This window comes from Chiloscyllium plagiosum, unplaced genomic scaffold (genome assembly GCF_037043375.1).
Source record: "Chiloscyllium plagiosum isolate Xiang-an unplaced genomic scaffold, Cpla_swu_hap1 HiC_scaffold_17, whole genome shotgun sequence".
In the NCBI taxonomy this organism is placed as follows: Eukaryota; Metazoa; Chordata; class Chondrichthyes; order Orectolobiformes; family Hemiscylliidae; genus Chiloscyllium; species Chiloscyllium plagiosum.
The window spans coordinates 30,241,180-30,267,909 of NW_028270155.1; the positions used below are offsets into that span (position 1 = coordinate 30,241,180).

The window sequence follows — 26,730 nt, forward strand, 5'->3', positions numbered from 1 at the left end:
GAAACCATCAACAAACAATCAAGGTACTTTTCAATGTATAATTTCAGTTACATCACACTGTAAACTTTTGCTATAAATTTTGTGTCTTACAATTGTGTCCTCCACAACCACCTGATGAAGAAGCAGCGCTCCGAAAGCTAGTGCTTCCAATTAAACCTGTTGGACTGTAACCTGGTGTTGTGTAATTTTTAGCATTATTTTTGTCAGGTTACAAGTGATTTTGCTTGAATAATCGTCTGTCTAGATTTTTAAAAATGTTATTTTGAATAAAAATTGTGTTATTTTTAACTTTGTACATTCCGGTTCAATATCGGCATCTCCAAAAATAATGCTCCCCAGATTCCTCCACCTCATGAGAGTATGAGCAGTGCAAACAGTATTGGTATGACATGAAGCCAAAATTCAAGCTGCATAACTTATCTCTAAGTAGCAGGAAATCCCAGTATGTAAAATTTAAGATAATTCCAATGTTAAGAGTTCTAGTCACGACCACAACTCAAATGTGTTTTTAAGCTGTACACTAAGATTCCAGATCAAATGAAACAAAAAAAAATCTTTCTTGAACTGTAGTGTTTTTCTACGCAATCAATTCTGCACAGAATGGAGTTAGAAAACAAATAGGCATGCACCAACTCCTGATAGCGTGCAACTGTTACCTTGAAATGCAAAAATATAACTTATCAAATTGGGAACATCTGTAACGGTCTTAATATTATTTAAATTGTAGTAGCCCTAATAAGTGCATTAAATTGCATGTCAAACACAAACAGAATTCACTTCATCTTGATTAATTTCTACAGCAAGTAATCAATCTACTGAAAATTTTGATGTCAGAACTCGCAACAAGCTTAATAACCAATCACTTCTGTGCTCTGGAGCCCACATTGGTGCGGACCTCAATTTTAAAATTTTCAACTTTGTTTCCAAATTTCAATATTTTCTGCATACATCTAACTTCAACCAGCCTTCCGAGATTTCAGTGTATCTCTGTTTTGGGCTTCTCAAACTTTATGATTTCATTTCTTCTACCATTTGACTCTATGACCTGCCTAGTCCTTAAACTCTTGAAGATCTTAAACCTTTCCACTTCTCTACTTCCCTCTCCTTTAAGATGTTCAGAAAACATACCTCTTTTATTAAGCTTTTGATCCCAGTAACTTCTTACAAATGCTATTTGTCAGTATTTCTGTGATGTGCATTAGGATGTCTTATTATATTAAAGACATTACAAAAATAAAAAGGTTTGGTGTTGAAGTTTTACTGTGCAGACATTTAATTTATTTGAATTAGTCTGTGCATATGTTTGTGCTTCATGGGTACAGGAACAGTTACTGAACATTCTTGGGTTAATCTGAATTTTAGAATAGGATTTAAGAAGATTCCTCTGTAACTGTTATTAACTTAAGTGTAAACAAGATAACCCATCTACCCAGACCTACATAGTTTGAGACCTTGGTGTTCTTTCAGATGAAAAATTGAGTTTTCAACTCTCCATCTGTTATCAAGGAAACATATTTCTATCTTCTACTCAGCCGCTCTACTTTTGAACTACTTTGTCCCAAGGTCATTAGACCTAAAAGCAGAATCTCTACCATTTAATGAGATCATGGCTAATTTGATCATCTTGAATTCCACTTTCTTGCCTTTTCTTCATAACCCTTGATTTAATTACTGAATAAAAATCTGTCTGTCTTAGCCTTGAATATATTTAAGACCCAGCCTCTGTAGCCCTCTATAATAAAGAATTCCACAAATTCACTACCCTCAAGAGAAGAAATTCTTCATCATCTCTGTTTTAAAGGAGCATCCCTAATTTCAGATTATGCAAACTACTTCCACATTTTCCCATAAAAGGAAACAAACTTTCTGCATCTACCTGCCGAATCCTCTAAGAATTTTGTATGTTGCAATGTGGTAACCTCTCATTCTTCCAAATTCGGTGAGTGCAAGCGCAGTACACTCAACCTCTTTTTAAATTCATTCAGGAATGAAGGCATCACTGGCGAGGCCAGTATTTATTGCCAAGCACAAATTGCCCAGAGGGCAGTAAAGAATCAACCACATTGCTGTGGGTCCGGAATCAGATGTAGGCCAAACCAGTAAGGTTGGAAGTTTCCTTCCCTCCCTAACGGACATTAATGAACCAGATGTGTTGTTATGACAACTGACACATTCATGTTTAAACTCTTAATTCCAGACTTTCCTTATGAGAAAATTTCTTCGTACCCGGGCTCAGCCTCATGAACCCTGGACTGCCTCCAGTGCCAGTATATTTTCCCTTAGATTATATCCCACCTGTCAAATTATTGCCTACTTACATACCCTGTCCATATTCCCCTGCAAACTCCCAAGTTATCCTCACCATTTGCCTTCCCACCTATTTTTGTGTCATCTGCAAACTTGGCTATAGTATGTTCACTTGCCTTATTCATTTAATATAAATTGTAAATGGTCGTTGCCTCAGCAGCGATCCTTGTGGCACTCCATTCGTTATAATGTTGCCCTCCTGATCCCCACTCTTTGTCTTCTATTAGTTAGCCAAACTAGTGTGCATAGGTTTAAAATGAGAGGGAAAACGTTTAAAAAGGACCTGAAGGGTAACTTCTTCATGGGAGGGTGGTGTGGGAGTATGGAACGAATTGCCAGAGGATGTGATGTAGGCGGGTACAATTACAACATTTGAAGGTATCTGGAATGCTATATGAATAGGAAGAATATAGAAGGATATGGACCAAATGCTGGCAAATGAGACTAGATCAGATTCGACGAGTAGGACAGTAGGACCAAAGGGTCTGCATCCGTGATGTATAAGTCTATGACTATTTATTCTTGACCTTGTCCCACTGTATCTTTGCAGTTTGTATCTTCTTCTGCATCCTTCTGTTCACTTACTCTGGCTTTTTGCATGCCATTTGCAGTTACTTTGATCTTAATGTCTCAAGCTCCCTCGCTACACTTTTCTACATATAAATTTCTCTATTGGATATACATAGATCTGCCCAATCAGTCCATTAATGTTTATCCTTAAATATGTTTAATCATACTTAAATGCCCTGTTCCCATATCCCTTTAAGTCCTTTTCTACCTTCAACCTATCTAACCTAGTCTTGAATTTTGAGTGATTCAGTCAGTACCTTAGACTCCAGAATAGTATTTCTCAAAATTGTAAATTGGTGTGAAGAAATTTCCCTTACCCTCTATTCTAAATCTTTTATATTTTACTCTTGCACATGCATATGTGACTCTTTGTTCAAAATCTCTTGACTGCTGAATGAAATTTGCTTTCCTCTGAAACTTGGATAAATGGACCAAAATTCCTTCTAATTTTTCCCTTCAATAGAAATACTATCACAGTTCAGAGTAAAGAAAAATGCTTGTACACTTTATAAAGCGTGATTCAGTTTGATGTGTCATGTTTCTTTTCCATTTGTAGGACTAAATTTCTTTTTGTTCCCCTTAAAGATTTACAACAATGTGGACAGCTGACGAAATTGCCAGTCTTTGTTATAAACACTATTCTAACAAACTACCAAAGACAGGTCTGCCGGACCCCAAACGGGAATGGACATTACTTGCAGCTGTGGTAAAAGTTGAAGAAAAACCCGGTGCAAAACCATGTTGTAATAACGAGAGAAATGTTGGTAAGAAAGCAGGAAATTTATTGTCACCAATCCTACTGTACCTGCAACTGACGTGTGCATTTTAAACTTATGATATTTTTGGTATGTGTCTGACATATATATAAAATAGGATATATGTGATATTATTATCCAATAGATATTGAATAAGCTTTTTATTTTTGGAATGCTGACCGAAAGTTCCTGTTTTTAGTGATGTCTCACTGTATGTGTTCCAACTATCGCTTAACATTTATAAGTAAGATTAAAAAAAGGATACAAAGGCACAATTTTGTTAATGCTCTGAATTGTAATTATTTCTTTGTACATGTGAGAAACGAAGCTTGCTGTTCAATAATTTCAGTCCGAGTCAAATTCTGAAGCAGTCTTTATTCATACGGTCTTGCAAGCCAGGTGACCACAAAGTAGGCACATCGATCAGGAGGTTACATTACAATTTATACAGTTCAGTTGAGTCTATCGGTACTCCCCTTTTACTTCATATCTGATAGTTGTATTGCTCTGAGCAGCTGCTAATCTAATCGGCTTACCACACCTGTCTGTGGCCTGTTGTTGACGTGCAACCCCCCCACCCTTGATAGCCGGGTCTTATTACTTTTGCTGATGCAACACTGGGTCTTATTTGGTTATCTTGTTCAGACTAACTCCCTATGTGCGTGACAATTGTAACTGTCATGTCAATACATCTGTCTCTACCAGTTGACCATCTCCCTTTTCGGTTAGTTATTTCTTGGTCTACACCCTCGTGATCCCACCTTGCGATTTTTGCAGAAGCAAGATGCAGCTACTTGTAATTGTTTGTGCAAGCATATCTAGCTTAACATATAACCCTCCCCCTGCCCATGACTCAGCCTTGTGACTTTTGCAGAAACAACAACCTTCGCAGAAACAACAACCTGACTCCAGACCCACAGTTGACTCGATTAATTGCACTGTGGGCAGTGAGGGATGGGCAGTAAATGCTGGCCTAGCTAGCGACATCTTATCCCATTAATGAATTGTGAAAAATGTTTACTACTGTTTCCTTTTGTATCTTAAGCACAAACTTACTGATAAATCTTAGTCTCCTGTAGCTACCACTGTCGTAGATTTTGTGACACTGGTCAGTTTAATAATCCTTTTTGCCTGTTGGAATTTTTTTTGATTCATTCATGGGACATCAACACTGGACAAGCCAGTATTTATTGCCCTTCACTAATTACCCAATGGGCAATTGACAGTAGACCACATTGCTGTGGGTTTGGTGTCATACGTAGGCTATACCAGGCTATGATAGTAGATTTCCTTCCCTGAAGGACAATCTGCGGTGATCAGCATTAAATTCTTAACTACAGTTTTTGTTGAATTCAAATTCCACCATCTGCTGTGACAGGATTCAAACCTGAGTCCCAGAGCATTAGCCGAGTTTCTGGATTAACAGTCTAATGAAAATAACTACTAGGCGATCACTTCCCAAAGGTAAAATTGCCACAGACCTACATGTAGGTCAGACCAGGTAAAGATGGCATATTTCCTTCCTTAAAGCACATTAGTGAACCAGCTGGGTTTTTTTCTGACAATCAGAAGCAGTTTATTAGACTCTTAATCCCAGGTTTTTGTTGAACTCAAATTTCATCTGCCGTTGTGGGATTTTAACCCGAGTCCCAGGACATTTCCTGGATCTCTGGATTAATTATCTTGTCATAATACCACTAATCCATCATCACCCCTAATTTATTTTATAACACGTGTTTTAAAATAGGTTGGAATTGTCAAAATGAATTTTATTGAGAATATTTTGTTGTGTACTGCTGCTCCATTTAGCCTTTCGGACAGGATTCTGGGAAATCCGAAATGAGGTCGGGGAAAAAATTGAGGCGCTACTCCTTTTTAGAGGTGTTTTCAGTGTTGGAGCATAATTTTCTTGAATTCTAGAAGTAATTACTATTTTATAAGCTGTTGTGTTGTTTTGGAACTTTGGGGAGAAAAAGATCAAAAGAGTGGCCCTTTAAAAAGGAGGAAACGGACAAAAGGGCAGTGATCACATGTGTTGTGATTCAAATGGTGAAAGAAACCTAAACTCTTATCTAACCCAATTGTAACCTGCACAGCTGTTGCCTTTGCTGTACAATTTCAACACTTAAAAGGCATCTGGATGGGCATATGAATAGGAATGGGTTAGAGGGATATGTGCCAAATGCTGGCTTCTCTACTGTATATCTCTATGACTCTGTCAATGACCAAGAAACCAATGAAAATTGCTGACTACTTTAAGCATCTTATTTTCATAAGACTTGTTTGATGTAAAGCTCATGAATTTCAGTACCGATACACCAGTGTGTGTTGAGTTTTTTAATCCAAGCAAGTCCAATCTACTGGACCTCTAAGTTTGGAAGAGGATAATTTAGATAGGTTTCCTTGTTCCTATTTGCTATTCCTTCTTCAAGTGCTAAAGTGGGCTGTTTAGTAAGAACAGTCGTTGCACCCATGGTTAATTAAAATAAAGTGCAGCATGATATAGACTTAGGCTCATCTGAAGAGATTTTCATGCAGGAGGAAAGAATGTCTCATGGGTGAGAGAGAAAAATGCTAATATGGGCCACATTCAATTGTCTTGCAGAATTGACACTTGTGTGTCATTCAAAACGTTGGTAAAATAGCCCATCATTTTGCATTGATTGGCATTAATGTCAATTTGTTTTGTTAAGCACAAATTTTAATATGAATATGAGAATCTGAGATGCTATATGAAGGACCTATGTTTCTTGCAGTAACCCTGGAAGTTGTTGCAATGGGAACAGGATCAAAGTGCATTGGACAAACGAAAATGAGCAAAAATGGTAATGTATTCATGATGGTGAATTGGTAACATAAAGGTACTTCTCCTTTGTAACAGTACATAAACAGTATTGTTGTTTGTCACATTAGAAAATAAGTTTCATTTGCTATGTTCTGTTTTCAACATGTTTTATATTTAATATATTGTTCTAATCAACCTGTTCAGAAGTGTTATTACACACATCTAGAGCAAGTGGGACTTGAACCTGGGGCTCCTGGTCCAGGGGTAGGGACACTACCACAAATACATTTTCACATTTATTGTAGCACAGTATCTCCTGAAATTAAATCAATGATTTTATCCATTCGATAGCTGGACTTTACATGTGCTGAATGATAATAAAATATGTTCTTATTTATATGCTAATCAGGTCTAATTAAAAGAGTTCCACTCTTCTACTCTCATGGAAATGGTTAGAATCAGAGGAAGATAGGATTAAGTGAAAGCCAGTCAGTCCCTTGAGCCAGCTCTGTCAATCAGTTAACTCAATGTGGATACTCACCATGTTCTCTTGCCTCCTTGGATGGCAAGGAATAATAAACAACTATATCACTTTATGTGCATTCTGTCATGGTCACAATTTTCTTTACAAACAATATCCTATATAGATGCTTGAAATAGCAAAGAGATTGCAGCTCTTGTTTTAAGTTTCAAACTACAAATCTAAGACAGATTTTACATTTGCTTACAGTGATTTTTCACTTTCCATTAATGCATAACAAATTACTTAAAAACTACACAATGTTTTATGTTTCTATAAATTCCTGTAACATAATGAAACATCCCGAGGCACTTTCTAGGAACATTATCAAACAAAGCTTGATACCAAGGAACATGAGGGGAATTCGATCAAACAACCGAAAGCTTGGTCAAAGAGGTAGGTTTTAAGGAATATCTTCAAGCAGGAAATGAGATACAGGGAGGTTATTGTACAGCTTGAGGCCCAGGCAATTAAATGAATTGCCATCAATAATGAAAACAAGATTGAGAATTTTAAAATTAAAATATTGCTTGACTTACAGCCAATTTGGATCAGCAAACATGACTGCTTTAGTTGAGCCATGAAACATAGCAGTTATTTGCATAATGTCTGTGAAATGAGAAGACATCCCAAGGTGCTTTAGTTGATTTTTGTAGATATCTATTTTCAAACAGTATTTAGAAGTGACAAGTTCACAACTGAATCAAGCAGATACACAAGTGACATAAAAATAGAACCAGTAGTTTTATTTTGGTATGTTTTTCATATTATTTTCAAACTTAATTATAAAACAGGCACAGTAACAGACAAGGAAGTACACTAGTGTTATAAAACAGAACAGACCAATTCTTAAAAGTGATGATTAACTACAGGATACTGAAAGGGATTTATCAAAAATGCTGGAGAAACTCAGCATGTCTGACAGCAACTGGAGAGAACACAGTTAACATTTGAGACCAGTAACTCTTCTTCAGACCTGAAATTTTTAGGTTGAGCATGGGACAGAAGCTCAAAGTTTGTGTTATAGTGAAATTAAATTTAAACCCAATAGGGTTCATATTGCTCAACAAAGAACTTGGCATTCAGAAGAAATGAATAGTTACAAATGGATATTGCAAAATAATTATCATAGAGTAAAATTCCTATCCTCTTAATAAATATCAGTTAGTCATGAAATGACTGTATAATAAATAAAGAAATATTGAATAGTGGAGTGGATCAATAAAATTGAAGGTCCCTTTTGTTCTTCCCTCTCTTCCAGCCTTTCCTGACCTCTGTTCTTGCTTATAACCAATTGCATCTCTAACTGTTCCTAGGTCTGATAAAACTTATTGACCTAAAGCATTAACTTGTTTTTCTTCCCCCACAGAAGTTGACAGACCAAGAAAAAATTTAAACATTTCCTCTGTTTATTTCAGGTTTCCAACATCTTTTGTAAAGATGATGATGCAAATTGATAAAATAATCTGAAACTGACAACTATTTTACAAGTTATTAGGATGAAGGAAAATGAAGAAGGGTCTGTAAATGTTAATTATTGCTGGTCAGCCTCCATAATGATGACCAGATAACAAGTTCATCAGATTTATGACAAGATTAGATTAGATTAGATTAGATTACTTCGGCCCAACAAGTCCACACCGCCCCCCCGAAGCGCAACCCACCCATACCCCTACATTTACCTTTTACCTAACACTACGGGCAATTTAGCATGGCCAATTCACCTAACCTGCACATCTTTGGACTGTGGGAGGAAACCGGAGCACCCGGAGGAAACCCACGCAGATACGGGGAGAACGTGCAAACTCCACACAGTCAGTCGCCTGAGGCGGGAATTGAACCCGGGTCTCTGACGCTGTGAGGCAGCAGTGCTAACCACTGTGCCACCGTGCCACCCACAGTTTCTGACTAGGAGAAGATACAATGAAAGATTCAAATATTGAAGGCTGTTACTTCATGTTGAATAGTGGAGAAAACCGCTTGGCTCACAGGATCAATTACAAATGAACAGTGTTACAATTCAACAGAGTGAAACCAAATCAGTGGCTAAACTGCAAGTTCTCATGACTGGAAGGTTGCAAGAATTAGTAATAGAGTTGTACAGCATGGAAACAGATACATCTGTCTGACTCATCTGCGCTGAACAGATATCCTATATTGGCCTAGTCCTATTTGCCAACATTTGGCTGGTATCCCTCTAAATGTTTCCAATTTATATACTCATCCAGATGCCTTTTAAATGCTATAATTGTACCTGCCTCCACCATGTTCTCTGGCAGCTCATTCCATACATGCACAACCCTCTGCATGAAGAAGTTGCTCCTCAAGTCCTATTTAAATTTTCCACTTTCACCTTAAACCTACACCCTTTAGTTTTGGACTCCTTCAAGCTAGGAAAAAGACCTTGGCTATTCACTGCATCAGTGCCCCTCTTGATTTTATAAACCTCTCTATAAGATCACCCTTCAGCCTCCAACACTTCATGGAAAATAGTCCAGCTTATTCAGCCTCTCCATTTAACCCTGTAATCTGGGCAACATCCTTGTAAATCTTTTCTGAAGCCTTTCAAGTTTAACAACATATTTCCAAAAAAAGGGAAGCTACAATTGAACAGAATATTCTAAACGTGGCCTAACCAATGACCTGTACAGCTGCAATATGATGTCCCAACTCCTATACTCTGCTCTGACCCCCTGAGAGACTGATCATCAACTCCCGTGTGAAAGATGACTTTGAATGCTGACAAAAGTTTGTTGGTTTATCCTGATGATACAACACTATTTGACACTCAGGTTGGACTAAATTCGAATGTTGTTCCCTTGTTCAAGAAGGAGAATAGAGATAACCATGATAATTATAGACCAGTGAGCCTTCCTTCTGTTGTGGGTAAAGTGTTGGAAAGGGTTATAAGAGAGAGGATTTATAATCATCCAGAAAGGAATAAGTTGATTAGGGATAGTCAACACGGTTTTGTGAAGGCTAGGTCATGCCTCAAACCTTATTGAGTTCTTTGAGAAGGTGACCAAACATGTGGATGACGGGAAAGTGGTCAGTGTGGTGTACATGGATTTCAGTAAGGCATTTGATAAGGTTCCCCATGGCAGGCTATTGAACAAAATACAGAGACATGGGATTGAGGGTTATTTAGCAGTTTGGATCAGAAATTGGCTTGCTGAAAGAAGACAGAGGGTGGTGGATGATGGAAAATATTAATTCTGGAGGTCAGTTACTAGTGGTGTACTGCAAGGATCTGTTTTGGGTCCACTTCTGTTTGTCATTTTTATATGGATGAGGGCATAGAAGAATGGGTTCGTAAATTTGCAGATGACACTATGGTCAGTAGAGTTGTGGATAGTGACGAAAGATGTTGCAGAGGGACATAGATAAGTTGCAGAGCTGGGCTGAGAGGTGGCATGTGGAGTTTAACGTGGAAACGTGTGAGGTGATTCACCTTGGAAGGACCAACAGGAATGTGGAGTACTGGGCTAATGGTAAGATTCTTGGTAGTGTAGATGAGCAGAGAGATCTTGGTGTCAAGGTACATAGATTCTTGAAAGTTGCCACCCAGGTTGATCTGGTTGTTAAGAAAGTTTGTTAGCTTTTACTGGTAGAGGGACTGAGTTTCGGAACCATGAAGTCATGCTACAGCTGCACAAAACTCTGGTGTGGCCACACATGGAGTATTGCGTACAGTTCTGGTCACCGCATTATTAGGAAGGATGTGGAAGCTTTGGAAAGGGTTTAGAGGAGATTTACTAGAATGTTGCCTGGTATGGAGGGAAGATCTTACAAGGAAAGGCTGAGAGACTGTCGGCTGTTTTTGTTAGAAAGAAGAAGAATGAAAAGTGAATTAATTGAGACATATAAGATAATCAGAGAGTGGGCAGCGAGAGCCTTTATCCTCAGGTGACAATGGCTAGTATGAGGGGACATAGGTTTAAATTGAGGGGTGATAGATATAGGACAGATGTCAGAGGTAGTTTCTTCGCTCAGAGAGTAGTAGGAGCGTGGAACGCACTGCCTGCAACAGTAGTAGACTCGACAACTTTAAGGGCATTTAAATAGTCATCGGATAGGCATATGGACGAGAATGGAATAGTGTAGGTTAGGTGGGCTTCAGATTGGTTTCACAGGTTGGTGCAACATCGACAGCAAAAGGGCCTGTGCTGCGCTGTAATATTCTATGTTCTAAATAAGCCAGAAGAGGGGCTATTTCAATGGGTTGAACTGTAATTATCTAAAATGGAAAGAATGAGATTTCTAGTAGTCTGTCAGGAATAGAAACTAGGAGCAGCAGTAGGCCATTAAGCCCTTTGATCCTTCTCCACCATTCAGACCCTTGATCTAAGTGTCAAATTCCAGTTTTCTCCCCATACACCTTGATGCCTTTTAAAATCTATAAAATTAACTATTTCTTCATCGAAGATATTCAGTAACTTGGCTTCCACAGCCACCTGTGGTAGAGAGTTTCACAGGTTCACCACCCTCTGAGTGAAATGTTTCCTTCTCTTAGTCCTAAATGGTCTACCCTATATCCTGAGACTGTGTTCCCTGGTTTTAGATACACCAATGAGGGAAAACATCTGCATCTTGTCTATCAAGTTCTATCAGAATTTTAAGCATTTGAAATATCTGTTCTCATCCCTGTAAACTCTAGCGAATACAGACCCAATTGAACCAATCTCTTATGTATTATAATTGAGAGAAGCCAGGAATTGCAGCAATGAGAGTCATAACTCAGTCCATTATAAAAATGTACTTGTGAACTATAAATATATCCTTTTGAACTGTGGCGGACTTTATGATTTTTCTAAGTCACATATCAGAAACTGGGATATTAGTCTGAGTTAGTGAGTGCCTTGAATATATTTGAAATATCTAAGTTGCATTGCAAAAGTTACCTTCCAAACCAGTAAACAAACAACCGTATGAAAATGATCCAATCACACCACCCATCGAGAAAATGGCGATAGCCAGAGATCAAACTGAGGTGAAGCATTTACAGATTGACAGGTTAATTCTAACATTGTAACCAGGTATAATTAAACATCTCAATAACCTTCTGGAGAATGTGATGCTTAACTGATGTTTTCTTTTTTCTTGGATTGCTGAGACATTTTTTTCAAACAATTCCATTTTGAAATCCAAATCCCAAAATTTACACGTTTCAGCACATCTTGAATACTGGAAGATTTATCACTAAGCGAAAAGTACTGGGAGCAGAGAACAATGGTAGGGTAGAGGAGATTGTTGAAAGAGGGTGGGGTGAGACTGTATACAGATTTGTTTCATTGAATTTTGTGCACTGAGATTTGAGAAGCCAGAGGCATTTGGCTGGTGCAGGAGTGATTGATGTTGTGGAATTTAAGCAAGTACTGGGTTGGGCAATGAAAGTTTCTTCTTTTTCTTTCCTTCTGATGTCAGGGGGTTGTTCTAGCTGGCAAAGGATTAAGAAGCATTCTGTTCTTTACCTTCTAATTGTAATGTTCCAAATTGACTGAAAGGAGGTGCTAAGAGAGCGAATCTCTGTCTTAAGTTTTCATATTCTAAAGAAATGTTAGATGTTGTTGAACTCTTCTCTACAGTAGTTAGCTGAGATGAACTACAACCAAGGTACTCCCCTATTTTTCAAAAGACTCACTAAGATGTTGAACCTCGAGAATACTTTGGTCTTGGTCTTGGTTCAGGCAATCTGTGTATTCATCTATCTGGCTATAAAATTTGAGAATCAATGATAGAGTGCAGTTTCAAGTCCACAAAGTTTACTTCCTATTGTCAGTGATTCTTTCTTCCACACTGACTGCAGGGTCACTGAGTACAAAAAATGGACCAATCATACACCTCCAAGGATAAATGCAGTAGTTCAGAGCAGTCTTTTCACTGGAATTGGCAGGAGTTGCCTGATGCTACAAGTAGCATAACCTATACTTGCAGAATGGAAAATAAGACTCAGCATAAGAAAAATAGGAGTGGAGCACAATGAAAGATGGGAGGTCATGAACTGAATGGCAGATCATGTTCTGAAATTGTGATGAAAGATGGGTTGGGTTACAGAAATAATTAGATGGATGCAGTTTTTGAGTCTCATTGCATATCCCAAGCAATCTTTAACTCCAACCAATCAGAAAAAATTAGTTACCTCCAGCCATTTGACTTGGGCTTGATAATAGTGTGTCCAGAAATTAATCGCAGCATTCAAAATTGAGCATTTTAATGTAAAAACAAACTTATCTGTACTATACTTTTCCTAGACATCAAGTTTCATATTCTCTCCAAATATTTTCTAGGTGATGTAGTTAATGACAGCCATGCTGAGGTGACTGCAAGACGTGGGTTCCTTAGGTAAGAATTCTAGCAACAGAATGTCCATTGTGTAAGCAAATCGTGTACTGAGTTCTTTGTAATTTACTTGTAATTTTATTAAACTAGGAAATTGAATGTGTCTGTTAAAGGAAGAACATCTTGGGAAAATGTATTTTTTATTCAGCTTACTCCCTGCATTTAAAAAGAAAATGGCTCTTTTTTTTTAAAATGCTAAATCTTTACATAAGTGGATGCCTCTAAAAATAGATAATAGCCAGACTGGTGGTCTTCTCTGAGGGTTATGTGGGATCTGTTGAATGCAATAGAATTCATTGAGCACATTATTGAGGCAGTGCTGCTCTTTGAATCCAAAATTAAGCCATAGTCCAATCTGCCTAATAGACATTCAGATGAGCTTTAAAAATCTTTTCTCAGTATTTTGACAAATACTCCTTCCTCAACCAATACTGCCACAAAATAAAGTTGTTCATCTTAATATGGTGTGGCATCTCACTGTGCACAGCCATATCTGCCTTTTTTGTCAGTGTAACAACAACATCACTTTAAACTAATTTGATACATCTGAAGTGCATTAAAACATATTTAAGAAATTTGATGCATAAAGCATACATGTTTATCTTTTTATTTTTGTGTTTTTGTGAGCTGTAACAAGAAAATAACTGTTTTAAAAACCAATGATTACTGCATGGTTTGAACACAAGTAATTTGAAATTCATTGTGAAAATTGTTCTTACAGCTGTGGGTTACAGTAGTATTTGCAGAGAAAGTGGAACCAAAGAAATTATGCGTAGATGGACTATTGGTTGGCAATAGAAGCTAATTGGTTAGTGTCCAGTTATTGATGACAATGACCTTGTGCCTGCTTAACAGCCTTATGATTGGTTCTCTGGTAACTGTACAGCTTGATGCTGGGAACAAAATGTGAAGAGGCCACTGGGCTCTCTCTCTCTCCAATGTCTGCAGCATACCATTTTATACCTGAAGAAAAACAGTTGATCTTTTCTTAAGTTGCTGTAAGCTGTATCTTTTAATTCATATGTTGAAAAACTTCTTACAAGTGAACCCGCTACCTGTGCTTCTTGCAAACCAATGAAAGCATCTGGAGAATGTTGATTGAAAAGCAGCTTTCTGACTAGCACAAGAATCCTCTCAACAGACTCTGTGAACAGGAGCCACTGAACTACTTTCCCAGTGCTCTCTCCATCCATAAACTATGTTTTTCCTGTGTGCATGTGGATATAGAAGGGGATTAGAGTTTTAATTAGTGGTGTTATATGCCAGTGATTTATGATTCAAGTTTAATTACTTATAATAAATAATAATTCTCGTTACATACACAAATCTGATCCACGCTATCTGTCAACCTGAGTCGACAGCTAAATTGAGAGATCTTTGCATGCTTTTTATAAATCTTTAACTTCTATGACAAATCTGTGAATGGCAGGCCGTGGTGTCCAGCTCACTACTCCAGATAGTGTGGTATGAGTATCTCTGTGTCTTTCATAATACGGGATCGTCCAAGTTACTACCTGAAGCTGCTTGCTGCGAAGCTATTACATATACAGGGTCAGCTTGTTCAAATACATTCACTGGATACTTTTTATTATATGCCTATCCATCAATGAATAACAGGAATTCACTGCAGTAACTAAGAAACACAATCTGTATCCATATGAAAGTTTTATTAATGGTAAATGATAAAGTTTGCATTGTACATTTTTAATTGGAATTTCATCAGTTAAGAGTATAACAAAGTAAGATGTAGTTTGCTTTGAGTTGTCCTTTGAACTGTTATATATTTCTTATGTTATTTTAATAACATAAATGACGGATGGGGGCATGGAAGGATGGGTTAGTAAATTTGCGGATGACACGAAAGTCGGTAGAGTTGTGGATCGTGACGAAGGATGTTGTAGGTTACAGAGAGACATAGATAAGTTATAGAGCTGGGCTGAGAGATGGCAAATGGAATGTAATGCAGAAAAGTGTGAGTTGATTCACTTGGGAAGAGTAACGGGAGTGCCGAGTACTGGGCTAATGGTAAGATTCTTGGTAGTATAGATGAGCAGAGAGATCTTGGTGTCCAGGTACATTGATCCTTGAAAGTTGCCACTCAAGTTGACAGGGTTGTTAAGAAGGCATAGGTGTTAGCTTTTTTTGGTAAAGCGATTGAGTTGCAGAACCACGAAGTCATGCTGGAGCAGTACAAACTCTGGTGTGGCCACACATGGAGCATTACGTACAGGTCTGGTCACTGCATTATAGGAAGGATGTGGAAGTTTTGGAAAGGGTTCAGAGGAGATTTACTAGGATGGTGCCTGGTATGGGGGGAAGGTCTTATGAGGAAAGGCTGAGGGACTTGAGACTGTTTTCGTTAGAGAGAAGAAGGTTGAGAGGCGACTTAATTGAGATATATAAGATAATCAGAGGGTTAGATAGGGTGGACAGTGAGATCCTTTTTCCTCAGATGGCGATGGCTAGCAGGAGGGACATAGGTTTAAATTGAGGGGTGATAGATATAGGACAGACATCAGAGGTAGTCTCTTTACTCAGAGTAGTAGGGGCATGGAACGCACTTCCTGCAACAGTAGCAGACTCGCCAACTTTAAGGGCATTTAAGTGGTCATTGGATGAGAATGGAATAGTGTAGGTTAGATGGGCTTCAGATTGGTATCATGGGGTGGTGCAACATTGAGGGCCAAAGGGCCAGTACTGTACTGTTATGTTCTATGTTCTATAAAATCAGGCTGTAGGTAAATTATTTTTCTGACTTGGCTAGTTTTAAAATTTAAGTTGTACTTTGTCTTTCAGTCCTACAAACCAAGGAGTCAGGTTGGTAAGAAAATAAGAAATAAAACCATTTCTTATCGTAGATGACTGAGAGGTATTCTCAAGCCTTCCCTTGTGTTCTCATTCTCAATAGCCAAAAAAAGAAATTTAGCTGAGAACTACCTGAAAGTTGTTAATTATGGGCTATTTCATTGAAACACAAAATTCTGAATGGGTTTGAGATGTTGTTTCCCTCATTGAGGAATCTAGAATATGAGGGAAGGTCTCAGGATGAATTTAGGAGTGAGATAAAGAGACATTTCTTTCACTCAAAGGTTTGTAAGTCTTTAATATTTTCCACCCTAGAGGGTTGATCATTGTTGGATATACTTAAGGTTAAGATAGACACATTCTTGGTCTCTGAAAGAATTGAGAGACATATGGGGAGCAGGCAGGAAAGTGGAGTTGAGGTTGAAGGTCAGCCACTGAATGGCAAATCCTAGCAAGCTCTGTGGTCTACCTCTTCTGTTCCTTACATTCTTATGTTCAAACTGGCAACCTCCAATATTGTCTTCTCTTTAGGCAGCCCCTCAGGATGGAAGATGACTTTCTTCTACTCCAGAGTGGTAGGTCTCAAGATGACTGATTAGTCCAATTCTGGACCTATAAATCCTGCTACAGGTGAGATAGATGATGTTTCTGAAGTGGTTAGATGGGATGCTCAGATCTTCACATGCTCCTTCTGTTTCCACTTGGCCTGCATCCTGAGCCTCTTTGAGCACTCAAAACAGTTGGCACCTGGCTGGATGATTTTTCTCCATTTTGGGAAGTCTTGTCCTTTCCATAACTTGGTGAGGATACCTGCTGAACACAAATTGAACATGACTAGTGCCTAGATGCTGGATATGTTAATATGAGAACACTGATATTATAGCATGTATTCTACACTGGACTTGCAGGACTTTGTGGAGGTTTTGCTGTTGATATTTCTATAGGGATTTGAGGTATCTGGTGCATATTGTCTATGTCTCTGCATACAGAAAGGCATGTAACACTGCTGCCTTGTACACCATGATCTTGGTGCCAGGTTAAAAGCTTGTGGCCATCAAACATTCTTTTTCTAAGATGGCCAAAGGCTCCACTGGCATACTGGAGGCAATGTTAAATTCCATTATTGGTAACTGTATTGTTGAGAGTAGGCTTCCAAGGTACAGGAGTTGATCCAAATTGTACAGTTGCTCTCTTTTGAGAAATGATTAGTTGTGGGTAATGCGTGTGATGGGATCTGCTGGTAGAAGACCTCTAACTTCCAGTTGTTTAACCCATGACCCATTCCCTTAAATGTCTCTTTTAATGCATCAATTAAAATTTGGAGTTTGGCCTCAGTGTCATCCTACTTCATCTTAACAACAGAGTTTGGAGTGGTCTTGATTCTGGATTGGAAGTGACATAGTTTGAACAGTTTCCCACTTGTCCTGTAAGTTAGCTTCATATTAGCAGGAAGTTTTGTGGTGGAGCATTGCAGGAAAGAAATGGAGAAGAACTTTATGCAATAACAAAGCCTTACTTCAGTCTACAGAGTGTGTTGATTCTGTGATGGATTCTTGGTGATTCGTGCAGCAGATGGAGAATAATGATTTTTTTTTGCAGGCAACCAGATTTGCGGAGGACACTCCACAGTCCCTCCTGGTTGACAATCAAAGGCCAAAGGTTGCTACTACTCCTTTATGCATATTCTTTGACTTTGTTTTGCTTTGAAGATCATGTCCACTGTCGCTTTCAATGGACACTTTCTGCATACTGACTCTGGTCGGAGCTCTTCAGTCAATGAAGGAGGTGATTTAACAGCATTTTTGCAATGACCTGTGTGGCAGACAACAGAGATATCCATCGGTAGTTATTGCAATCAGTCTCATCTCCTTTCTTGAAGATGTTCACAATTATGATGTTTTGGAGATCTCATGGGAATACTTGGCACCTTCCGGATGAGGTGAATAAGGCTGCATATTTGTACCAAGAGTGCTTTTTAATATCCATCTGCATATACAATCTTCTAGTCTTTCAGCTATCAAATGCCCTTTGCAACGTTATAACAAAACAAAAGAACTGTGGATGTTATAAATCAAAACAAAAGCCAAAACAAAAATTGCTGGATAAACTCAGCAGATCTGGAAGCGTCTATGGAGAGAAATCAGAGTTAACATTTCAGGTCCAGTGACCCTTTTTCAGAACCTTGGTCTTTGCAATTTCATGTACGGCTGAGGTTATGATGAAATGTTGGTGGATAGCATGCTATAGCATGCATTTGAGAGCACTCGAGTCAAGGATTGATATTAGTTGAGATCTTCAATGTCCCTTCCAACAAGTGCTTACTGCCTGTCTACTCTTAATGGGTGCCACTCCGTTATTAGTACTTAGTGGGGTAGGTCCTTGTGTGCTTAAGCCATAAGAATGGTCTTCACTGTGCTGAAACATCCTTGCCTGTCATGGTCGTTGGAAATTTGCTGTATTCTTTCTACCTACCACATGTTTTTGAGGTCAAAGTTTTTTTTCTCACAGGCCTTCATTTGTCTGTAGCCTGCTTTGTTTAACTTGAGTATTGGTGATGTTTCCAGTTCAGAATGCTTTGTGCTTGTGATTTAATAATTCCTGGATCTCCTGATCGTTCTTGTCAAACCTGTCCCAGTACAGAAATCCAAAATCTCCTTGCATGTGCTGTTTGTGATGGATTTAAATGCTGACCAGTCATTGTCGATATTCTGGGGTTTCTAAGCCTTGACCATCATCAGATTGACTGTGATGCATTGACTGTGTAGGCCTTTTATCGCAGAGTCCTTGCATCTGCCACTATTGAAATTTTCTGTGACAGTGCCTCTTCTGTTGTTATTGGGCCAGGCCGATAAAGATAGTAGATGAGACCAAGCGAAGATTCATCCTATACTCATCAGCTTCTGTCATGGTGTGGATAATTTAAACATCCTTACGGTCCCCCGCTTGGACAATGATGTATTCAGGAATGTGCCAGTGTCTGAAGCGAGGGTGTTGCCATAAGGTCTTGTGTTTGTCTATCGAGTTAAATAGGATATTTGGTTATGACCAGACCATGTTCCCTTGCACTTCAGCAGGAGAAGGACTCCATTGATGTTTGCATTCTCTGCACCTTTTCTAATCATGCCTTTCCAGAGGTTTATGTCCATTCCAACTCTGGCATTTAAATCCACTGTTGTCCTGTGCCTTCACACCCAGTTTCTGTTGTAGTTCTCAACAAAGGCTTCAATACCTGGACACTCAGACTGATTGATTGTGCAAAAGTCAGAATATCAAAATGCCTTTGGCATCTTTTCTTTTTAAGGTGATCAATATTATCACATAATACCCTCTGTTGTACTCTTCAGAAGTAAATATTTTTACACACATTAATAAACATTGCTACATTTGCATATGATTTGGAGATGCCGGTGTTGGACTGCGGTGTACAAAGTTAAAAATCACACAACACCAGGTTATAGTCCAACAGGTTTAATTGGAAGCACACTAGCTTTCGGAGTGTCACTCCTTCATCAGGTGATAGTGGAGGACTCAATCCTAAGACGCAGAATTTATAGCAAAGATTTAGTGTGATGTAACTGAAATTATACATTGAAAATAATTTCAGTTACATCACACTGTAAATTTTTGCTATAAATTCTCTGTCTTAGGATTGAGTCCTCCACTATCACCTGAGAAGGAGCGACGCTCCAAAAGCTAGTGCTTTCAATTAAACCTGTTGGACTATAACCTGGTGTTGTGTGATTTGTAACTACATTCAGGTATTTCATCTATTCCAACCACTTTTCCAGTTTTTATTATTTCTTGATGCTCTGTCTCTCTCTCTCTCTCTCTCTCTCTCTCTCTCTCCCCCCCGGCACTTCTGATCCAGTGAAATTGATACAAACATTACTTGCTTCAAGCACAACCAGTTAAGGTTTTTAATTTTTACATAATATTCTTGAAATATGCTGTTTCTATCTTTTAGTTTTTTCAGAATTTACTAATAAAACAGCTTCTTTTCTCTCGGTCTAGTTTGGATTCTAACAAAGAAGAGGCATGAGAAAAGTAATCGGCATTAAAAGATTGAGTTTGGACTGGAAATATGTTTGAATGCTTTTCCAATATCTACAAAACAATCAGGATGATAACATTAAGCTCTTGATTGTGAAAACATGAAAATAGACTGAAGAGATATATGACTCATGTAGGATAAACAACATCACAGAGAGTTGTCCACCAGAAGTTGAAACTTTGTGTAACTGAAAGAGGAGTTGACCTAGGGTGTTGTTTATCACCAGTCCTTTTTAACATCTATGTAGAAGCAGTGGTTAAATAAACATTTTAAGATACGGAATACAGACGTACGTTTGCGGGGAAGGATGTGTGAATGATTATATCAGTTAGGTTTGCAGATGCCAAAGGACTTGAAACAAGCACAGGCTAGTGCATAGCCTAATCATGGCAGCCACAAACCTTGGAACGAAGTGAACATTGGCAAAACCAAAACCAAAGTCTGAAAATCCTCAACAAAATATTCAGAAGTTCATGGGAGAAAAACTAGAAAAGGTGCAAGAATTAAAGTATTTATGCACAATATTTGTAAATGAAAGTGCAACAAATTAATGAGAACAAGGATATCAATGGGAAAAGTTGTATTTACTGAGTAGAGACAGTTGCTCAGGAGAAAGCTGAGCAACTGTGTTATTTTATGTTGTTGTGAGACTTATGGAAAAAGATTACTTCTTTAAATAGCTTTGAAATGAAGATTTGGAGTAGAATGGAAAGGAGCAGCCTGCCAGAGAAATTAACAGATGGTTAATTGTAAAGACAAGTGAATAATCAAAGAAGTTTGCTGAATGGAATTAGGGAAAACTGAGACATTGAGCTGAGTGCATCTTAAGAGGAAATGAACTGGTAGAACATATTATGGAGGAAAGAGTTCAAAGAAGAGGAGAAGAGAAGAGAATATTGGTATTTGAGAATCAAAAGCTGTTATTGGAAAATCAAAATTACTGATGATGATATGTTCAAACTGTCTTCCATCTTGATTTCCATTCAACTTATATTGATAGCATCAGGGCTGAAAATTATGAAGTTAGTGAAGAGACAAAATTGTTTTTGCATTTTTTCACTATGCCACACCACTAGGTCAACAAAGGACTTCAAATTGTTGACTAAAAACTCTTGAAGGATATGGCAAATGGAAGAAAAGTAAAGATTTGAAATTCTATGTAAAATCTAGTAAGAACATTGCATTCATGTACTATTTGAAAACACGGGTGTTCGCCATATAATCCTATCAGACATTGAACATGTATAAGTGAAAATGAAATGACTATTTGATTGTGAAAACATGACTATTTCATTTGCTGTTTAAAAATTTCTATTTCTTTCCTGTTTTGCAGGTATTTATATTATCAATTGAAAGAGGCGTTTGAAGAGAGAAATAGCATCTTGATTGCAGGAAAATGCAAAGGAAAATGGCAAATTAAGTCAGGAATTTCTTTTGTGTTTTTCATGAGTCACACTCCATGTGAGTTGGTCTTACTAATCTTATTCATTATTTAAAGTTTTAAAAAACTTTAAGTTCAGGATAATTTTAGAGTAGGCTGAAAAATATGGATGTTTAAATCACACCTATTCTTTGCAAATCATTTCACTGTGTTCCGTTTGCATATTGATTCCACTTCTGTGATTCAGTCATCTAAGCATTAGTGTTGCCACCAGATCAAGTTTGCTAAGTAGTATGAAATCTTTCATGCACGAGTGAAAAGTTTCATATCAGACATCAACCAGTTTAGTCTTTGAAAAGCTATGGCCCAGTGATCTGATCTGCCTTTGATGATTTGTAAAACTAAATGCAGTATTGCTTATGGTTTAAACAGAATATTTGTGGATGTTAGATCCTTGAATTCCAAATGAAAGGTTGTGAATTTGGGTCCCAAATTGGCAGTTGGCTATTTTCTGCCAATTCTTCAGAAAACAATTGGAGATGTTACACAAAATAAAATGCTCAGCTATCAGAAATTGCCCATTATTTTTCATATATATTTGATATGAGTATGTGACCTTTACTGTCTTCCTACTGTCCATTATACACAATTGTAGAAAATCAGGTATTAGACGTAACAGGGAGCACAGATAGAAGGAACACATTCCAGATGTACTGTAATTAACAATTGTCATGTCATTGGTACCATTATCTTCATTTAAATTTTGTTCTGAACTAATTCTTCAGGTTGGCTCCTTAGACCTTTTTTAAAGTCATTCGTGGAATGTAAGCATTGCTACCTGGCCAGCATTTCTTGCCTGTCCGTACTTGTTGTTGGGAAGGTGGTGGTGAGATGTATTGTTGCACAACTGCAGTCTACCTGCTGTATTATGATCCACAATTCCTTTCGAGAGAGAATTCAAAAGTTTTGACCTATTAGCAGTGAAGGAACAGCGATATATTTCCAAGTCAGGATGGTGAGTGGCTTGGAGGGGAACATGAAGATGGTGGTGTTCCTATGTATCTGCTGCCCTTGTCCTGCGAGATGGAAGTGGTTGTGCGTTTGGAAGGTGCTATTTAAGTATCTTTGGTGAATTTCTGCAGTGCGTCTTTGTATTGGATTGTATCAAGCTTTTGAATGTTGTTGGAGCTGCACTCATCCAGGCAAGTGGGGAGGATTCTGTAACACTGCTGACTTCGAGCGATAGACATGTACAGCATGAAAACAGACCCTTCAGTCCAACTCGTCCATGCTAACCAGATATCCTAATCTAATCTAGTCCCATTTGCCAGCATTTGGCCTATATCCCTCCAAACCCTTTCTATTCAAATACCCATCCAGATGCATTTTAAATGCTGTAATTGTACCAGCCTCCACCACTTCTCTGGCAGCACATCCCGTACACACGCCACCCTTTGTGTGAAAAATTGCCCCTTAGGTCCTTTTTATATCTTTCCTCTCTCACTCTATACCTATACCCTGGACTTCCCCACCCCAGGGAAAATACCTTGTCTCTTTACCCTATCCATGCCCTTCATGATTTTATAAACCTCTATAACATCACCCCATAGCCTCTGACGCTCCAAGGAAAACAGCCCCAGCCTATTCAGCCTCTCCTTATAGTTCAAATCCTCTAACCTTGGCAACATCCTTGTAAATCTTTTCTGAACCCTTTCAAGTTTCAGAAAATCCTTCCGATAGGAAAGAGACCAGAACTGCACGCAATATTCCAAAAATAGCCTAACCAATGTCCTGTACAGCCGCAACATGACCTCCCAACTCCAGTACTCAATGCTCTGGCCAATAAAGGAAAGCATACCAAACACCCTCTTCAATATCCTATCTATCTGCGAGTCTACTTTCAAGGAACTATGAACTTACACTCCAAGGCCTCTTTGTTCAGAAACATACCCCAGGACCTAACCATTAAGTGTATAAGTCCTGCTTTGATTTGCTTTTCCAAAATGCAGCACCTCGCATTTACCTAAATTAAACTCCAACTGCCACTCCTCCGCCCATTGGCCCATCTCATCAAGATCCCATTGTATTCTTTGCTGTCCGCTACACCTCCAATTTTGGTGTCATCTGCAAACTTACTAACTATACCTTCTATGTTCACATCCAAATCATTTATATAAATGACGAAAAGCGTGGACCCAGTATCAATCCTTGTGGCACACCACTGGTCACAGGCCTCCAGTCTGAAAAGCAACCCTCCACCACCCTCTGTCTTCTACCTTCGAGCCAGTTCTGAATCCAAATGGCTAGTAAGATCTAACCTTGCTAACCAGTCTCCCATGAAGAACCTTGTCAAACGCCTTACTGAAGTCCATATAGATCACGTCTACCGCTCTGCCCTCATCAATCCTCTTTGTTATTACTCCAAAAAACTCAATCAAGTTCATGAGTCATGATTTGTCACGCATAACGTCATGCGGATTTTCCCTAATCAGTCCTTGCCTTTCCAAATACATGTAAATCCTGTCCTTCTGGCTTCTCTCCAACAGCTTGCCCACCATCAATGTCAGGCTTACTGGTCTATAGTTCCCTGGCTTTTCCTTACCATCTTTCTTAAATAGTGGCACCACATCAGCCAACTACCAAACTTCCGGCACCTCACCTGTGACTATCAATAATATAAATATCTCAGCAAAGAGTCCAGCAATCACTGCCCCAACTTGCCACAGAGTTCTGGAATACACCTGATTAGGTCCTGGGGATTTATCCACTTTTATGCATTTCAAGACACCCAGCATTTCCTTCTCTGTAATATGGAAATTTTTTGAGATGTCACCATCTATTTCCCCACATTCTATATCTTCCATGTCCTTCTCTACAATAAACACTGATGTAAAATAGACTTGTATCTTTTAGATGTGGGCAGACTTTGGCGAGTCCGAAGATGAACGTACCTCCAGTTGCGTTTCTGGACAATTGTAACCCCAAGAATGTTGATAGTGAGGGATTCAATGATACTAATACCTTTGAATGTCAAGAGGCAATGGTTAGATTGTCTCTTTTTAGAGATAGTCATTGCTTGCCCTTCGTGTGGCACAAATGTTACTTGCCACTTGTCGGTCCAAGCCTGGATATTGTCCAGATCTTGTTGCACTTGAACATGGATTGCTTCAGTATCTGAGGAGTTGCAAATAAAGCTGAACATTGTGCAATCATTGGTGAACATCCCCATTTCTAACCTTATGATGGAGGGAAGGTCATTGAGTAAGCAGCTGAAACTTGTTCGAGCTCGGACACTAGCCTGAGGAAATCCTGCACAGGCGTGTTGAGGCTGAGATGACTGACTTCCAACAGTCACAAATATCTTTCTATGTATTAGGAATTATTCCAACCAGTGGAGAATTTTGCGAGCATTCCTTCCTGCCACATTCTGTCAAATGTAACCATGATGTCAGAGGCTTTCACTCTCACCGCACCTCTGGAATTCAGCTCTTTTGTCCATGTTTGAACCAAGGTTGTAGTGAGGTCAGGAGCTGAGTGACCCTGGCAGAACTCAAACTGGGCACCACTAAGCAGGTAATTGCTAAACAGGTGCTACTTGATAACACTGGTAATGCCTTTCATCACTTTACTGATGATTGAGAGTAGACTGTTGGGAACGGTAATTGGCTGGGTTGAATTTGTCCTGCTTTTTGTGTACAGGAGATACCCAGGCAATTTTCCACATTATCAGGTAGATGCTGGTGTTGTAACTGTACTGGAACAGCTTGGCTAGGGGAGCACAAGTCTTCAACACTATTGCCAGAATGGTATCAGAGCCCATAGCTTTTGCAGTATCCATTGCCTTCAACCATTTCTTGATATCGTGTGGAGTGAATCGAATTAGCTGAAGACTGGGGGCCACTTTCTTAAATAGTGGCACCACATCAGCCAACTACCAAACTTCCGGCACCTCACCTGTGACTATCAATGATATAAATATCTCAGCAAAGAGAAATGGGTCATCTGCTCGGCACTTCTGGCTAAGATTACTGCAAATGGTTCAGCCTTGCCTCTTGCACTGATGTATTGGGCTCTTCCATCACTGAGGATAGAGTTATTTGTGGAGCCTTCTCCTCCGCTGAGTTTTTGTAATTGGCACCACTATTCACAACTGGATGTGGACGGACTACAGAGCTTAGATCTGATCCATTGGTTGTGGAATTGCTTAGCTCTAACACTTGCTGCTTCTGATGTGTGGGATGCAAGTATTTTAATAGTTTCAAAAGATTGACAACTCATTTTTAGATATGTCTGGTACTGCCCTCCTGAGCCCTCCATTGGACCAGGGTTGATCCTCTGACTTGATGATGGATGAGTGGGGGATATGCTGGGCCATGAGGTTGTAAATCTTGCTGGAGTGCAATTCTGCTGTTGATGGTCCATATCGAATCATCTGATGCCAAGTCCTGAGTTGCGAAATCTGTCTGTAGTCTGTCACATTTCGGACCTGAACCAATGGATTAAACTAAATTGTAGATATCCATCCTTGCCTCATAACATAATTTCACTGTTGATAAACTACCTATACTGTCCACCCTTTTTTCAGGCAGTTCAATAAATTATTTGACCATTGCTATAATATTAGAACATCTACACGTTTATGTGACAGAATTCCAAAGATTTATAATGCTTTGAGTGAACAAAATGCTAAGTGTTTATTCTGAGTCTGTTATTCCATGTTTTAGATTCCACAGTTGGGAAACAACCTCTCTATTCCTGCCCTGTCAAGGCTCTTCACAATTTTAAACATTTAAATAGATTACATGTCATTCATTCTTCTAAACTCCAGGATTGATAGGCCCATTGTACTCACTCGCTTCACATTGAACAATTCCCTTTGTCCCAGTGACCAGGCTCATGATATTTTTGTTGCACCCCCTGTAGAGCAGGTATGATAATGTACAAGAGCATAAAGGTCCCTCATAACGCAAGATTTTCCCTTTCTCTCACCACGCAAAATATATTTTGCTACTTTAAAAAAAAATCCCAAAGTGAATCACTGTACCTTCACATCCTCCTCATCAGTTACTTCTTCACCAGATGTTAACTTGTCAGAAATTGGAAGCATTACATTTGGTTCCCTTATCCAAGTCTTTAATACGTATTGTAAATGGCTAAGGCCCAAGTACTGACCCTGACAGAACTCTTAGCTATAGCCTGCCAGCCTAAAATGATTAT

General features: G+C 38.7%; 1 protein-coding gene across 5 annotated transcripts in view; it reads left to right on the forward strand.

Moving 5' to 3' along the window:
* Positions 1 to 26,730, forward strand: part of adat1 (adenosine deaminase tRNA specific 1) — a 76,251-nt gene that overhangs the window by 4,576 nt on the left and 44,945 nt on the right. For 4 of the 5 annotated variants that reach the window (XR_015759933.1, XM_043706713.2, XM_043706712.2 and 1 more), the window contains exons 2-5: positions 3,463 to 3,641; positions 6,389 to 6,457; positions 13,225 to 13,279; positions 21,466 to 21,593. Coding sequence is in view for 4 of the 5 variants with exons in the window: in XM_043706713.2 (XP_043562648.1) it covers positions 3,473 to 3,641; positions 6,389 to 6,457; positions 13,225 to 13,279; positions 21,466 to 21,593 (421 nt within the window). In the remaining variant the exon portion in view is untranslated. Of the gene's footprint in view, positions 1 to 3,462; positions 3,642 to 6,388; positions 6,458 to 13,224; positions 13,280 to 13,997; positions 14,085 to 21,465; positions 21,594 to 26,730 lie in introns of those variants that run through there. The other variant, XM_043706716.2, reaches the window with a different exon arrangement.